The 16,242-nt window shown below is 32.0% G+C and overlaps 1 protein-coding gene across 3 annotated transcripts in view; it reads right to left on the minus strand.

Annotated features, from left to right (window-relative positions):
• The window catches only part of LOC136028824 (serine/threonine-protein kinase D1-like), a 171,016-nt gene that overhangs the window by 19,360 nt on the left and 135,414 nt on the right, over positions 1-16,242 (minus strand). For all 3 annotated transcript variants that reach the window (XM_065706749.1, XM_065706747.1, XM_065706748.1), the window contains 2 exons: positions 12,228-12,563; positions 8,386-8,654 (listed from right to left, as the gene is read on the minus strand). In XM_065706749.1, the coding sequence (XP_065562821.1) occupies positions 8,386-8,654; positions 12,228-12,563 (605 nt within the window). The remainder of the gene's footprint in view (positions 1-8,385; positions 8,655-12,227; positions 12,564-16,242) is intronic.

Raw genomic sequence — 16,242 nt, forward strand, 5'->3', positions numbered from 1 at the left:
GATGCTATCAAGGCCACTAGGATCTCAATTTAAGAAGTTATTGACTGGTTATCAAGGCCACTAGGATCTAGAAGTAAGAGATTTTTGAGAGATTATCAAGGCCCCTAAGATCTAGAGGTGAGAGGTTAGAGCGTTTATTATTATTTTTTTTTTACTTTTCTAATGGAAATAACAGATTTCTGGTCTTCTGGCAATTTTCTTTTGGTGGGAGGAGGGGGGATTGCTATTATAAGAGCATGTCCTTGTGATCGTTTATGAGTAAAGTATTTGATGCTGAAGAAGAAATACGACCTGTATGGTTACCAGGTTTCTTTTAGTAGCGCTGTACTTCTCGTAAATCCCTTAACTACAATTCCCCCCCCCCCCCGGAAAAGTTTTTACTTCTCAAGTGTTCGCTACACTGGGTTCATAATTGTTTTGTTTGTAATTAATTTACCTCTCTCTCTCTCTCTGTTATGTCAAAAAACAAAGATCCATAATTTCTACCTAAATTTGGCAAGTACCCAATAATGAATCTGTATAAATATCAAAGATTAGTCTACTTTCGAAAGTACTTTAGTAATCCATATCTACAGTTAAACTTTCTCCCTAGGGAAACCATTTGCCAGAATGTCTCCTTTGACCCTTTTTACCATATTGGGGGGAATTTGATGTGCTTTATTAACGGTTCATTTATTTATTTTTTCCAAGCCATGTCAAAAGCTATTTTCTAATTTGGTCGATATTTGAACAAAGGAATTTCGAGTTTATTTTTGCTTATTTATTTTCCATTTAAGGGCTGATACCTCACAATCAGCCCTTACAAAATACCTCACCAACAAGAGACAGATATCTTCCAAGATCTTTTTTTTTTTTTCATTTTCTCTCTTAACAGTTTTTATTTTTTAGATGAATCCATTATGGGTGAAAACAAATAAATCGAAACTAGCTAAATACTTGGCAATAAACGATAAATAAATATCAAAGCGATAAAATAGCTAATAAAAATCTAAAGCACCAAATAGCAAAGCCATATCGCTGGGGGAAAGGTTACCGGGTTTGAATCCACCCGAAATATTTGTCAAACTCGTAGAAACATAACAAAAATGCATTTAGACAAATTTTGACGCGTTTTTAATATTTTTTGTAACCCCTCCAGCGAACAAAATCCTAGTTTCATCTTTGCCACATAGACTATCAAATCTACTACTATCAAAGAATTAAGTTATAAGAAGAGAGTTTCCTCCAAAAGTTATCGTGACTAAATGTAGGAAACTATTTCAAACAAGCCTTATTATTTTAAAACTCCGTGTCAGTATATGCATCACCATTGACCGGGAGTGGGGGGGGGGAATACGTTTGTTGTATTTAAGCTGAAAAAAGAGTAAAATTACCCACTTCCTTTAGGTTTGGAAAAACACATTTTTTGTACCTTTATTTGAAACGAAAATAGAAAAAATGCGCGTCCCCCCGTCCATTGTCGTGAATTGGTGCTGATGTATGGTTCTTATTACTACTACAACTATTAACAACTACCTGCAGCACCAAGCCACCTGAGCCCAACACAGCTAAGCGAGCTCCTTCCCATCCCAATCTATTCAAAGCCTACCTCTTTACACCCTAACAGGAAGTTCCAATTTTCTTTAAATCGTTCTTTATGACATTCTCCCATCCCAAACGTGGACAACCTACTTTTCATTTAGCCCTAGACGGTTTTGCCGAAAAGGACAATCTTCGGGAATATGTCAGCGTTCTCATGCTTTTAAAATAAACTTACACTCTACAGATAATCTAACATTGACAAAGGGCAGTAGAAAAAAAAATTAGAAAGTAGAAGTTAGAAATTAGAAAGAAAACTAAAACTAAAACTAAAACTAAAAAACTAAAAACTAAAAAAACTAAAAAATTAGAAAGAAAAAAAAAGTAGAAAAAAATTAATCGAGAGGTTTTTGAAAACAGGTGTTATTGAATTATTTCGGCCTTACAAGGTTTTTATTGTTATTATTTCTTTTTATTGTTATTTTTATTGTTATTATTTATTGTTATTGTTATTATTATTTGTTATTATTGTTATTATTTATTATTGTTATTATTTTATTTTGAAAACATGTGTTATTGAATTATTTCGGCCTTACAAGGTTTTTATTGTTATTATTTCTTTTTATTGTTATTTTTATTATTTATTGTTATTATTATTTGTTATTATTGTTATTATTTTATTTTGAAAACAGGTTTTTGAAAACAGGTGTTATTGAATTATTTCGGCCTTACAAGGTTTTTATTGTTATTATTTCTTTTTATTGTTATTTTTATTGTTATTATTTATTGTTATTGCTATTATTATTATTTGTTATTATTGTTATTATTTATTATTGTTATTATTTTATTTTGAAAACAGGTTTTTGAAAACAGGTGTTATTGAATTATTTCGGCCTTACAAGGTTTTTATTGTTATTATTTCTTTTTATTGTTATTTTTATTGTTATTATTTATTGTTATTGTTATTATTGTTATTATTATTTGTTATTATTGTTATTATTTATTATTGTTATTATTTTAATGTTATTATTTCGGCTTTTACTCCCAGCCTTACAAGCTGTATGTCGGGGAGCTGTAATGGGGGATTTATTTTACTTTAATTTGTGTGGAAGATGAGTAATAATGTTATTGATCAAAGGAATGACGTCTTTTCTTCAAATAGCCTATTTTTTTTATCTGAATCTAAAATCTACATTTTTATATTACAATAGCCACTTCGAACTAAAGAGTATGCTTCAAGATGATCATAACAGGAATTCAAAATAACATGAATGTATCGCCACATACTACTAGATTAATATAAAAAATTTAAAAAACTAATATAAGGCTTATTCAGTTTAATGGTATTCACAACCATTGAATTGAAACAAATTTCTGAAAGAAAACTAAAAGCTATAATGGATAGAATTTTTGGAAGATAGTCATTTTTTAGTGATGGTCAAAATATTCCTCTTTATTTTTAATAACATTCTGAGCTCAATCAGCAACATTTTAGCAAACTTTTCGACACATTTCAGTAGCCGGAATTTAGTATTTGAAAAAAAAAGAAAATTTTTTGATTAATTTGAATAAATTTGGTTGAAACCGATTGCTGAAATTTCAAGAAAATTATCTGGAAAAAAGCTCTTTAAAAAAAAGTAAAGAGCCACGTCAAAACTTAAGGCAAGCAAAAATAATCCTTCAATAATTCAAACTTAAAACGGCCAAAAATAGCTATCAAAGAATAAATGAAACCCGAAATGAAGAGAAACTCCAACAGATAAAAGATACGGATTTCAAAAAAAGAATAAATCGTAAGACGAATAGAAAAATTAATAAATCTTAAAACTTGATGAATGAATAAATCGTAAACAGAGTAGGAATCAAAATGAAGACATGATTCCAGCAAAAAAAAAGAACAGAAATTTCTACAAACAAAGTTTGGCTACTGAACAAAAATGCAAAATTTCAAAACTGAAGTAAAAATTTAACTTAATAATCAGAATTTAGTTGTAACTTCATGAAATTAATCCGAAATTCCATTCTTTAAGCATGCGTTTGTTCGACAAGATGAGTGAAAACTCGAAAAGAAGAAAAGATGAAAATATTTACAGCCAGTGAAAATGAAAATGCAATGCAAGTATTTCGGTCGAGACCTCCAGTTGACCATCCTCAGTGCAAAAATAAAAAAGGATATTCGTGTACCTCACTTTTGCACCTCATTGCAAAAAAAGAGCTAATAGCCCATATGACACTTGTGACGAGGCCGGAAGAGCGAAGAGCTCATATGGTATGAGCTCTAGCAAAATTCTAAGAATGAATAGTTTGATTTAAAAGGGAAATCAGAGGCTTAATGCCGGTCGGGATTTAAAATAAGAGATCTGAGTCACGATGTCCTTCTAAATATCAAAATTCATTAAGATGCGATCACCCATTCGTAAGTTATAAATAGCTCATTTTTTTCAAATTTTTCCTCTCCCTTCAGCCCCCCAGATGGTCGAATCGGGGAAAACGACTTTATTAAGTCAATTTGTGCAGCTCCCTGACACGCCTACCAATTTTCATCTTCTTAGCACGTCCAGAAGCACCAGACTGGCCAAAGCACTGAACCCTTCTAAGTCAGTAAATCACTGACTTCTTCTTAATTTTCTCAATAAGTTTCATCCCGATCCCTCCACTCTAAGAGTTTTCCAAGATTTTAGGTCCTCCCCCCCAACTTCCCCCAATGTCACCGAATCCGGTCGGGATTTAAAATAAGAGCTCTGAGACACGATATTCTTCTAAATATCAAATTTCATTGAGATCCGATCACCTGTTCTTAAGTTAAAAATACCTCATTTGTTCTAATTTTTTCGATCTAACCGTCTCCCCCCCCCCTAGATGGTCGAATTGGGAAAACAACAATTTCTAATCTAATATGGTCTGGTTCCGATATGCCTGCCAAATATCATCGTCCTAGCTTACCTGGAAGTGCCTAAAGTAGCAAAACCGGGACAGACAGACCGACGGACCGACAGAATTTGCGATCGCTTTATGTCACTTGGTAGATACCAAGTGCCATAAAAATCAAGCCGTAAAAACACCACTAAAATAATAGTAAGACACTCTTTCAGTTACTCTTTCACTGTTGCTTGGAAAGGCTCTCTTTATTTTTTATTTTTTTGCGTTTTTTATTTTTTTTTCTGCGTTTCAGTTTTGTATTTTCTTTTATTTTGCACCGAGAGAAATATTTGAATTGCATTTTTGTTTTCACTGGCTATAAATATCCCCAAGTTTTCTTCTTCTCGAATTTTTTCATGCATCTCAACTTGTCATGCTTAGCAAGTGTAGTCTCGGAAATTATTTGTGCGTTTGTTTTTGGCTAAAAATTCTGAGCATTAAAATGATGCTCAGCAATATGGCTTAGTTTAATATGAGCTCTCTAGGACACGGAGCTAATGAAATTAAGGCTGAAAAAAAAAATTAACATTTAGTTCCTGTATTTTTGTTGTTGTTTTTTTGGATTTTAATTTTTATTTTAAGGGGATTTTCGCATGAATATGGGTAACTTAAGAACATGAGCAGTCATTCAATTTAGCTGTTGAATTCTAGTTTGCCAGGTCAAATTGTTACTCAAAAACATAAAAATATCTAAAATCATAATCAAAATTTTCTAAACAGATTCGGCATCAAAACTTTAAGCTCTGTTTTATCACATAATGCATAAAGATGAAGTTAAAGAAGATTAAACAGCACGATTTAAACCAGAAGTTCAAACGAAGAAAAAAAAAGATAAGTTGCTTCCACGTAGCTTAGTTGCATAAACTGGGCTTAATATAATAAGTTATTGTTAATTATTTGTTGAATTTCATTAGTTCAATTAATTTTTGGTTTTTATATAGTATTTAACTTAGTATTTTAGCTTAAAAAAGGCAATAGGCCATCCCATTTAAATTATTTACTTAATCCCACCCAACAAGGTGGTTCTTCAGTCTACTCCTAAACTGGCTAACATTTTCAGATAACCTTATACTCGTTCGTAAGTAATTCTATTTTACTAGTCAAGCAAACCTGGGACTAAAACTTGCCCTCTAAGAGCTGTTACACTCATATACCAAATCATCCATATTTCTAGTGTTATAACTGTGGTATTAAGAATTCCTTGTTAACATTTGACGAAAAATTTCATGGGACATACCATAAATACTCCGAAATACAAAAATAGCAAATTGATAATCATGAAGTTGGCTAACATTAAGAATCATGGGTTTCCTTTAACAATTAACTGTATCATTTTCACAACTGAACATAATTTCCTAATGGTCTAATAACTTTATTTTGTAAAACTGGAACACGTTTAAATTTTTTTATCCACCAGTCCATATCACACGACCATAAAAAAGGCATGACAATAGAATGATAAAGAGTTTAAAGGGTAGAACAAGGTAACTGATTTCTCAGACGCCGAATCAGACCAAGTCCTCTAGATACCTTAGCTGCCACCTGATCACTATGTGCTTTCCCACTCAGATTTTGATCAAGCTAGAAACCAAGGTACCTTACCACAGCAGCTTGTTTCAATGGCCTATTTCAAAGAAATATTTTTCCACTTAAGTCAACTGGACTTCCTTTCCGACTAAACAATATAAAATAAGTTTTTAAAACACTCACTGATAAACGGCTAATCCTTGTGAAAATTAAAAGACGACTTAAAAGTTTGATTACTTTCTCCACAAGATCTTTAGCATTTCTTGCAGCAGTTGAAAGTAGGATTTTTTTTTTCTCTCTCTTTCTCTCTCTTCTTCTTTTTCATTTTCCTTTTGTTTTCTTTTTCACACTGATTTGTCTCATTTAATTTAAGTTTTTTTGTTTTGTTAATGTTGTCGGTATTGTTGTTCATTGAATGTTTATCAGCCACTACTAGCAAGTCTTTGACTTTCTAAAGTGGCTGATGTGGTTCTTTTGTATATTGATGGTATATGTATAATAAAAGTGTCTCTCTCTCAAAGTGTTTTAGCTTAAGTTAATCAGTTGTTTGATTAATTTAACTAATTAGCCAATTAAATTAGTTTTTTTAAAAACGAGATTGCCTCTTCTATAATTATTTTTAAAATTTAAAAGTATAAAACGGAAAAGGCTAAATTTTCTTCTAAATAAAAATGAGATCGGCTCTTCTATAATTATTTATAAAATTCAAAGGTATAAAAAGGAAAAGGTTAAATTTTCTTCTAAATAAAACGAGATTGTCTCTTCTATGTTTGTTTTTAAAATTGTGTGGCATAAAAAGGAAAAGGTTAAATTCTACCTGACTGGTTCTTTTCTGTGAAATTTTAAACCATTATAAGTAACAGTTTTTGCATTTTTATGCTCCAGCTTTATTTGAATACCAGAATGTTCCTGAAAATAGGCTGAATCTTTCATAAATAGGCTGTTTTTCATTGTAGCCAACTAACATTGGGCTACATTAGTCGGGGCTACTAATTTTTAAAGATGTACATATATACAAGACTTGTTTTGTTTTACGAAGAGGAGAGAGAAGAAAAGTAAAAACAGACATAAAAAGAATAAAATATATGATTTTATTCAGATTTTAAGATTATCCTCAAAATTTTGCTGCGTAACATTTGATGGCGCTGGTAGTTTTTCCTCAGGGACAAGCTTGATTTTGTTCTTACCAGAATAATGTACGAGATAAAGTAAAGTAAAAACTAAAATTAAAGCAAAAATAAAATAAATGTAGAATCAATAAATTAAAAGTGATATTGTAACAGAATAAAGTAAGTTACAAGGATTAGTGCTAGAATGTATTAAATAAAAAAAACAAGTTTTTTAACTGAAAGTAAGGAGCGATATTAAAACTTAAAATGAACTACTTTTTAAAACAGTAAAAAACTTTAGCGTAAAAAGCGGGGCGTTGAGGAGGAAACAGCCTCTTTCATATACGGAGTAATTTCTGTTCGTTTTAAGATTTAATATCGCTCTTTACTTTCAGTTAAAACAAACTTGATTTGTTTTTTTTATTTCATTTCTGAACGTTTTTGAATTAATGCAAGTTTTGATTTTGGCTCTCCGCACATGAATAATTAAAACGAAATTTGTATGTTAATTTATTTTTATGGCTAATCGACTTTCTCATAGTTTTGATCGGACGGTTTGGAAAAAAAGGAGCGGGGGAGTATGCATAGTTACCCTCCAATATTTTGGTTATTTAAAAAAGCAACTAGAATTTTTAATATTTTTACGCACGCTTTTATTAGTAAAAATATACGTAGCTTACGAATTAACTTATGTAACGAACTTCTGTATATCGTATGTTTGAACCCCCACCCGAGGGGGTGGGGGTTCACCCCCTCGTCAATACTTCGCTCTTTACATTAAATCTTCAATTGTGTCCCAATTCCTTAAGAACGACCCCCAAATCACAAAGGCCGTAGAATAAATAGTTGAAATTAATAAAATTATTTTAGCGTAAAGAGCGAGGTATTAGGAGGAGGTATTACCAAGAACTGTTTGAAAATATATTGTTATGGTTAAGCTGAGAAGAAAGGTTTGGTAGATGATTTGGTCTGGAATAAGCAAAGATGTAGGGTTGAATCTTAGCTCATTTACCTAAATTATTTGTTTGACCCATAAATAGGGAGGCCAAATTATCCCAGACTTGAATTATGCACTTAATTTAAGTTCCCATATCCCTTTCTTCAAACCAAAGGATAAGGATAAAACTCCTCCAGATATGTGGAGCTGAAGAGACATTAAGTTGCTGGGTTTTTTCTACAGTGACAAGAATCGAACCCCTTCCCTGCATTACTAAGCAGAGCATCAGCCCACAGCACAACCACAGGATATTCACAGCAATTACATCTAGCTTACGAAAGAGTGATTAAGGTAAAAATCAAAGGGGTAAAGTACTTGTGTAATAAGGAACTTGGTGGTTCTCTCCGACAATCGCCCTTTCTCACTGGAGAGAATCATTTCCAGCATATCTCCCTTCAGCTTTTCCATTACAACAAAAATCCTTTCCGGAGTCTCAAACATTCGCTCCAGATTGACTACACCCGGGTGTGACAGATTTTGGAGAATCGAAACCTCATTTTTCAACTGATCCGCTTGCTTTGTTGGAAATCGTTGCTTATCTATCACCTTGATGGCTACTGGCCGAGATGTTCGTCTATGAATTCCTAAAAAAAAGTAACGTTTTAGATTGTACGTGATGTATTCAAAGTCCATTACCAAGTTATGAAATACTTTTTTTTGTGTGTAGAAAAATTGACAGGGAAAGAAAAATTGTATTTACCATGGAGGCTTTTCATAAGATAAAAATAGATCGACTTAGTCTTGAAAGAAAATAAGAGGAGTGATTAGCAGCTCATTCACGACAACATAGGAGGCATAAGCAGAGATATGGTCTATGGTAAGGTAATCATGAATATTAAACATTTTACTTTTAAATTTGACTGAAATTAAAAATGGACAATGGTTTCCTAAAAAATCAAAAAAAAAAAATCGACTGAAACCAAAAATGGAGAATTGTTTGTCAAATTAAAAAAAAAATGACTGAAACTAAAAATGGAGAATTGTTTGACAAATTAAAAACAAATTGACTGAAACTGAAAATGGAGAATTGTTCACGAAATTTAAAAAAAATCGACTGAAAATAGAAATGGAGAGTTACTTTCCAAACTTAAAAAATTGGCAGAGCTAAAAACATATCTACTTAATGCACCTAAAATAATAAAAAATTTAAAATATTGACTTATATTTTCTTTTTTTGTCATTAATAATTCAAAAATATACAGCTCACTTTCTCCGTCACACTGCTTTCATTATTTCTGAATAGCTGAATACTGAATATTCTGAATAGCTGAATATTCTGAATACTGAGGTATTAGTGACGAAGTTGAAAAAGAACAAATCCCAAGGATCGATGGGATCACTGTGACACTTACAGCCTGGCATAGAGCTTCTACATGAGTAGTGACATTTACTGTTCCAAATGTGTATCGAACAGGGTCAGGCACCAACAAATTTTTATTGTTGCCACACACCCAATATCAAACAGTTCGTGGTAACAAAGTGTAAGTTTGCAGCAACACCGACAAATAGCAATCAACATTCTAAAAAAAAAAAAAAAAAAAAAAAAAAAAAATTGTATTATGCAGACGACTTCCTTGGTGTCAGCTACGGTCAGACGATTAGGTTAACTAGAGGCCATTCTGTTGATTCTGTTGACAGAATCGGTCTGTAAATCTATCCACTCGGGATGTGAAAAAGCTGTCAAATTTAAGTGGTCATTCAATCGGTTTATCCTGTCAAAACTTTTTTATGGTGTCGTCTTTCCCACAATCTGGCACAAGAACTTCCACTAAGATTCTCTGAACAAAATATCTTCCTCAAAAGAAAATATACTTTCCTCAAAGGAATATCCTTCTCCAAAGAAAATATCTCATCCATATATGGAATCCCTAATCCATCAACGAGGGTGATTGATTTAGAACGGAGAGCTACAGTACAAACCCTCAGCAAACTTTATGATTCACGTCAGACTAAACTGTTTACGTTAACTGAATATTTGTAATTGAATTTTAGTTTTCAAAATGTCTTTTTTATATTTTTCATTTGGTACCATTCCAATATTAATTGTAAGAGGGTACAAATAAATAAATAGTAAACTAGTCACACGTTCACAAACAAGCATTTCTGGATCTTCGTAAACTCCTTCCTCGCAAACTAATTCAAGAATGTGCTATTTACAGAAAAATAGTTGACCACAATTTTTGGCTTGTGTTTTGTATTTTGTGTTTTTGTGTTTTGGTCAAAAAAATTGACCACAATTTTTGGCCACAATAGGCTTGTGTTAAGAAACTCAGTTAGCTTGAAATACCATCATATTTTTTCTCTGTTAATATGAACGAGGAATAAGTTAGTATAATTGATAATATTCAAAACTTTCATCATTCAAATTTGACTGAAACTAAAAATAGTTTAAACTTGAAAAAAGACACAAATAAAAAAGCGTTTATATCAAATCAGCTAAAATAATGCCCATTTCATGGCATGTTTAGTTAGACTCGATTTGACGTCAGACAGAACTGACTTTTTTTTTTTTTTTTTTTAAAGAAACACCTTTATTTACTTGCGTGATTTTAGAACAACGTATCTAAAAATAATTTTTATGATAGAGGTGATTTATTTTCTAGTTCTATGAACAAAATATAGCGGAAACCCCCATAATACGAAAAATTCAGTATCTTTCAATTAGATACTGAATTTCGAATAAATATTAATTTCGATTAATCTTAACATCAAATAAATACATAATATCAATTAAATTTATTAAATTAGTGTTCAATTAAATACTTGTTATTTTTTCAATTAAACAATTAAATGCTTTCATGTAAAGTATTGAATCAAAAATCAAAGCATTTAATACTTTCAACTAAATACTTAATTTTAAGTTCTCAGATGAATTTCGATTAATCTTAATTTCGAATAAATACTTTGATTGGATTCCTTAAATAAGCATTCAATTAAATACTTAAATCGTTCTCGAAGAGGGCGGTAAGTAATAAATATTTTCAACTAAATACCTTTCTGTCAAATTAAATATTAAGTACTTTCAATAAAACACTTGATTTCCACTAAATATTCAGATTAATCTCGATTCATGTTGACTAAGATTATTAAAAACTTTATTTCGAATAAATATTTCGATTAAATTCATTAAATAATTATTCAGTTAAATATTTAATGAGTATTTTAAATACTTCTTCAATTAAATACTTTCAATTAAAGCAAAGCGAAAATGAAAGCATTAAAACATTAGAAGCGTTAAATTAGGGGGAGAACTTTCTAAAATAAGAGCTTGGAAGAGAAACTTTTGAAAGATATTCAGGGAAAAAATGATAATGACAACATATAATTGGATTTCTTTTCACATGGAAACCTTACCAGTGGTTTCAACTTTTGAAGAACAGGAAGATCTATCTTCGTGCTAAGGTTAAGATATTGGAAGCCACGTTAATAATACTGATATGGTATGGCTCTGAAACATGGACGTATGGAAGATATACTGGATGATTTTCAAAAGAATTGCTAAGGAAAAAAGTTAGTTCTGTATTCAGTCTCACTTTATAGGGCTATAGTGAAAGAAGACTGAAGATGGTTAGGACAAATTGAACGGATCAATCCATTTCGGGCAAAAAAACAGGGCGTTCTCGAAGAGGGCGGGCAAAGTTCGTAAGAGAGGATTTGAAGGAACTGGAGCTTCATGTGAGAGAGAAAAGAGTGAGAGTAAGAACAGATTGAGGAGGAGGAGCTGCAATAAATTGTTAGTTGCTTAGTTGTTAATTGGTAACAGTGGTAGTAGCAGATACGGAAAATAATCAGATTTCTTAATTTCTTATGTTCCTTTACAGTTACTAAAAATGTCTTAATTATGTCTTAAACACATTCCTAGTTGCCAAACATTTTTTTAAAGAATTTTTTTTTAACTAATATTTCTCCTTAACATAAATAAACGTGCTAAAAATTACTATTAAACTTGAAAAACGATAATTAATGTTTCTCAAATTCTAGCCAATTTATTTCATCATGTGACAAATTTGCAGTGCATAATAAAATATATAAAATTCAAACCAATAATTTGTTAAACTCGAGGCCTGAAAATATATGCTCCTCAAAATATCTTTCTAGAAGCTACAATTATGGCAGGGTCATTGAAAAAGTGGCAATCCTGAGATCTTAGTACTTGCCTCCATAAACAATACCAAATTGTCCTGACCCAAGAACTTCATCTGGGTATATTTGATAAAGCTGCCCGATATCAGACGTATTGTCTTCTTGCGCCACTTCTACTGATTTCCCCTGATTTGATTGTGTTCCGGCAGTGGAGCTTTTTGGTGTCACTGGCATAGATGCTTGTCGAATGGCCGTTTCCCACGCTTTTGCAAGATGAAGGCCAAGACCGGTTTCTCTAGCTGGCAGGGGGGCTTGAGGCATTCCAGTATTTGAATTTTGAACAAAAGCTATGTCCTCACCAACGTAATAGTCTGTTGTGGCAGTTTTGATTTCAAATACATGCATACGATCTAAAAACAGAGAACAAAAGAAGCATGTTGAGCAATTCCTAGACTTTCTTTTGACCCTACAGTCACGAAATATGGTGTAACTTTCAATTCACTCGTTAAATGCACTTATGAAATATGGTACAAAGGAGTTTACGAATCCGTTCCTTCGGCACTTGACCTCCATAGTCGTTTAGGAAATATATCAATATCAACAAAAACATTGAGGTAATCCACTTTAGATTATGTTGCTCCATCCCCAGATTTTGAGAATTAATTGTTTTGTTTTTTTCATAGGAAAAAATCGAAAAAAAAAAACAATAATATTACCCAGCTCAAAGATAACTAAAAAATAATACTTTTTTTTTACATTTGATTTTGCCGTGAATATACTTGTCGTCTGTGGTGCCATGACTGTCCACTGTGGCACCTAATGTAAAAATAAATAAATAAAACAATAGTCCAGCTACATAGAGAACATACGAATTTTTTGGATAAATCTTAAATATCTCTCACTATTTTTACATTCTAAACTAATAAGCACAATGGTAGAATGTAGTCCAAAGAAAAAGAACCAATAATCTCATGCAAATTTAGAGGAGTTTAGTTCGGGAGATGGGAGCTCCATATTTGCAGGGGAGGGGGGGGGGTACAACTTCGAAAAAGTACTAAATTCCCTCAATAAATATGGAAATCCTTTCTAAAAAAAATGATTTTAATAATAATAATCCTTATAAATTAATGTTCTAAGCAACGCTAGTTAAACAGATCTGGAGTCAGCTCCAGAACTTTCCAAAGGCTCTAACACAGTTGGGACAAATTGTTATACAGTTGCTGCTTTCTGGAAATCGCTGGCTGAAGTTTTTCGAAAAGTCCTATGAGACTCTTATTATATAGAGTTAATGTCCATGTTATTCTTATTTATTTGGTAAAATTCTAGTTGATTGACTTTTGGCTATCTCGGAAAGGGGTTAGGTTAGGAAAATAAAACTTTCAGGGATGAATCTAAAGGCTAAAGTATGTCCCGGGAAGGTATTTGAAGTACCCACCTCCACTCTTTATAGTTTTACACAAACGTGTAAAACTATAAGCCATCTACAGACCTATAAAAATCCTCTCAGTTCAACCTCTTCTGCACCGTCAGGCATAAAATCCGTTCTTTTATTCAAGCTATTTCTTTTAATAAGTTAATATTTAGAACCAAGATCAATTTCAACCAGGCTGTGATGATTCAAAATGAGTCATCTGCTTTTATTTTATTTATTTTTTTTTTTTTACTAAAATTTACAACCCACACCTCAAACCTATCAAGTTCTACGGATTTTTCAGTCTGTTTTCTAAACCTTATTTAGTTCAAAGATGTAACCGAACTAAGGCTTCATTTAATTTTCCCACTCATAAAAATCGTTAAATATCAGAGCTTTTTGACATTCTTTTTACCGTATCTAGAATATTGGGAAATCTTTTTTTTTTTTTTTTTTTTTTTTTTTTTTTTTTTTACAAACACAACTGCTTTTTAATAACAGTCAAAAGGCCTGAAACATATTTTCAGTTTTTTACGCTCTCCTGCGAAATTAATACTATGCAAAACTGTAAAACACGGTATTTAGAACTACCATGGTCGAACTGTCACTGTCGCTTATTTAGTATTTAAATTTACTAGTTTAAATTTAACAGTTGAAACACTAATTCTGGCAACAAAAGTGTAGCCAGGACTTAGTTCAATTAGGGGGTGGGGGGTCCTCTGAGAGGGGACATAAAACGCTTTGAAAACGCGTCAAAATTTGTTTAGATACATTGCGTTTCTATGAATCGAACAAAAATTTCACCCCCCCCCCCCCTGCCGCTAAATACAGCCTTGTGTGAGGTAGAAAATACATCAGAAAAAAGGAAAAGGTGTAATTCAGCGCCGTTAAGATATTAAAAAACAGTGTATATTTTTTCTAACTTCTGGGCACTAGTATACACTCATTTGCAGCTTTTAAAGTAATTAAAGATCACCTTAAGAAAATAGAATAAAACATAAAAATTCGATTTCGCGTTCGTTTATAATTAGCTTAGTCTCAGTGAGATAAACTACGATGTACGTACATTTTAATTAAATATTGAACATATACTACTAAAAATATACTACTATAAATGGATATTAATCCATCATGTTTCTTAGGTCTAACTAATCTTTCGTATGTTGCATACAATTACTTTTGATCAGCCGCACTAAATCTAGCCTAATTAAATCGTCCCAGCTTGTTTCCAAGTCTTTTGAGGAAATCGGCCTCAAACGTAATACTGAAAAATGTGAATATTTAGTTTTTAATGCTCAACATCAAAGTAGCGATCTTGCTTTTCAGTCAAGTTCGTTTCTTCGATACGGTGGCTTGGTATGAGTGTTTGTTCATCTTTATCGGCTTTTCGGTCTTGTGGGTTTAATGATATTATAAGTAAACTTGAAATTGGGTACGCGAAAATTGTCCCGCACCGAGGCAGATTTTCATGTAAGAGTTTATCCAGACTTTATTCTACATACCGCGATCACTCTACATTGTTTCTTTCCGGTTTGTGACCGTTTTTTAATAGTCAAGATTTACAAAGTAAAAGAGTCCTGTATTTTCGTTATTGCGAATATTTATTGTATCTGCCGCGTTCTTATAGAAATCGAAAGATTACTAGAAATTTTTGCGCCACTGATATTATTTTTGTTTATAGAAAAAACTCTATGCTAGATTAGGTGCTGAGGCCTGTCAACGCTTGGGTCCTTACCACCCTTTGATTAGACCTTTGATTTGGTGTTATTTTGTTGTTTTTTTTCTTAGCGCTCGTATTCCGCTTAAATTCAAAACAAACAGGTAACAAATAAACTATTATTATAGAAAAGGTTAGGTTAGTTTATGTATTTAACACAATGCGTTCTGCGCGGCCTCCTTTCCATATTTCTCTCCTCTAGTTTCAATGATTTTGTTAATAGAGCATTAAATTTTCATCATTTTTGGTTATATATTTCTCCTTTAAAAGTAACTCAAACTCCTTTGGAAATTGACTTTAAAGTCATTATTCTGAGGATCGCTTCTGCTAGGAGATATTTTTTTTTGACTTATCTGTTCCTCGGAAACATTTTTTTGACAAATAATCAAGCATACAAATCTCCAAGGTAAGAGAATCAGTGTAAGTAACCCTATAAGCTACTCCTAGGTACGAGCAAGGGCTAATTTCATCACGAGCCGATTTTCCCAATTGACGTGAAAATGGCCAAGTATAAAACGAAAAATGAGCCATATAGTACCATAAAGACAAAGATATATTGAAGGAAACTTATCTGTTTTGTGGATGCTTGAAGTATATAGACCTATATTAGTTTTGACGAGATTTTTGAAGACGATAAATTTCAGCTGGGGGGGGGGGCAATCGGAGTCTTGGGGGCAGTTTTTTCCTGTCCCATAGCAAATTACTCTCCTGGGTATAAGTAGAGTTTTATACCGTCTTTTATTCTGTATTTAACATTCATTAATCGAATTGCACATCTTTTTTATTTCAAATTTATACTTTATTTTCCTTCATTCTTGAACCCATTTTCACACTAGTATATTTTGTCTCGTTTGAAAGTAAATTTAGTTTCTGAATTTTACATTTTTTTTTTAGTGTTCCAAGCAAAAATTAATGGTATTTTCTTTCAGTCAGCGTTTCATTTGGTATTTTCTTAAACTAA

This window comes from Artemia franciscana, chromosome 7 (genome assembly GCF_032884065.1).
Source record: "Artemia franciscana chromosome 7, ASM3288406v1, whole genome shotgun sequence".
Lineage (NCBI taxonomy): Eukaryota > Metazoa > Arthropoda > Branchiopoda > Anostraca > Artemiidae > Artemia > Artemia franciscana.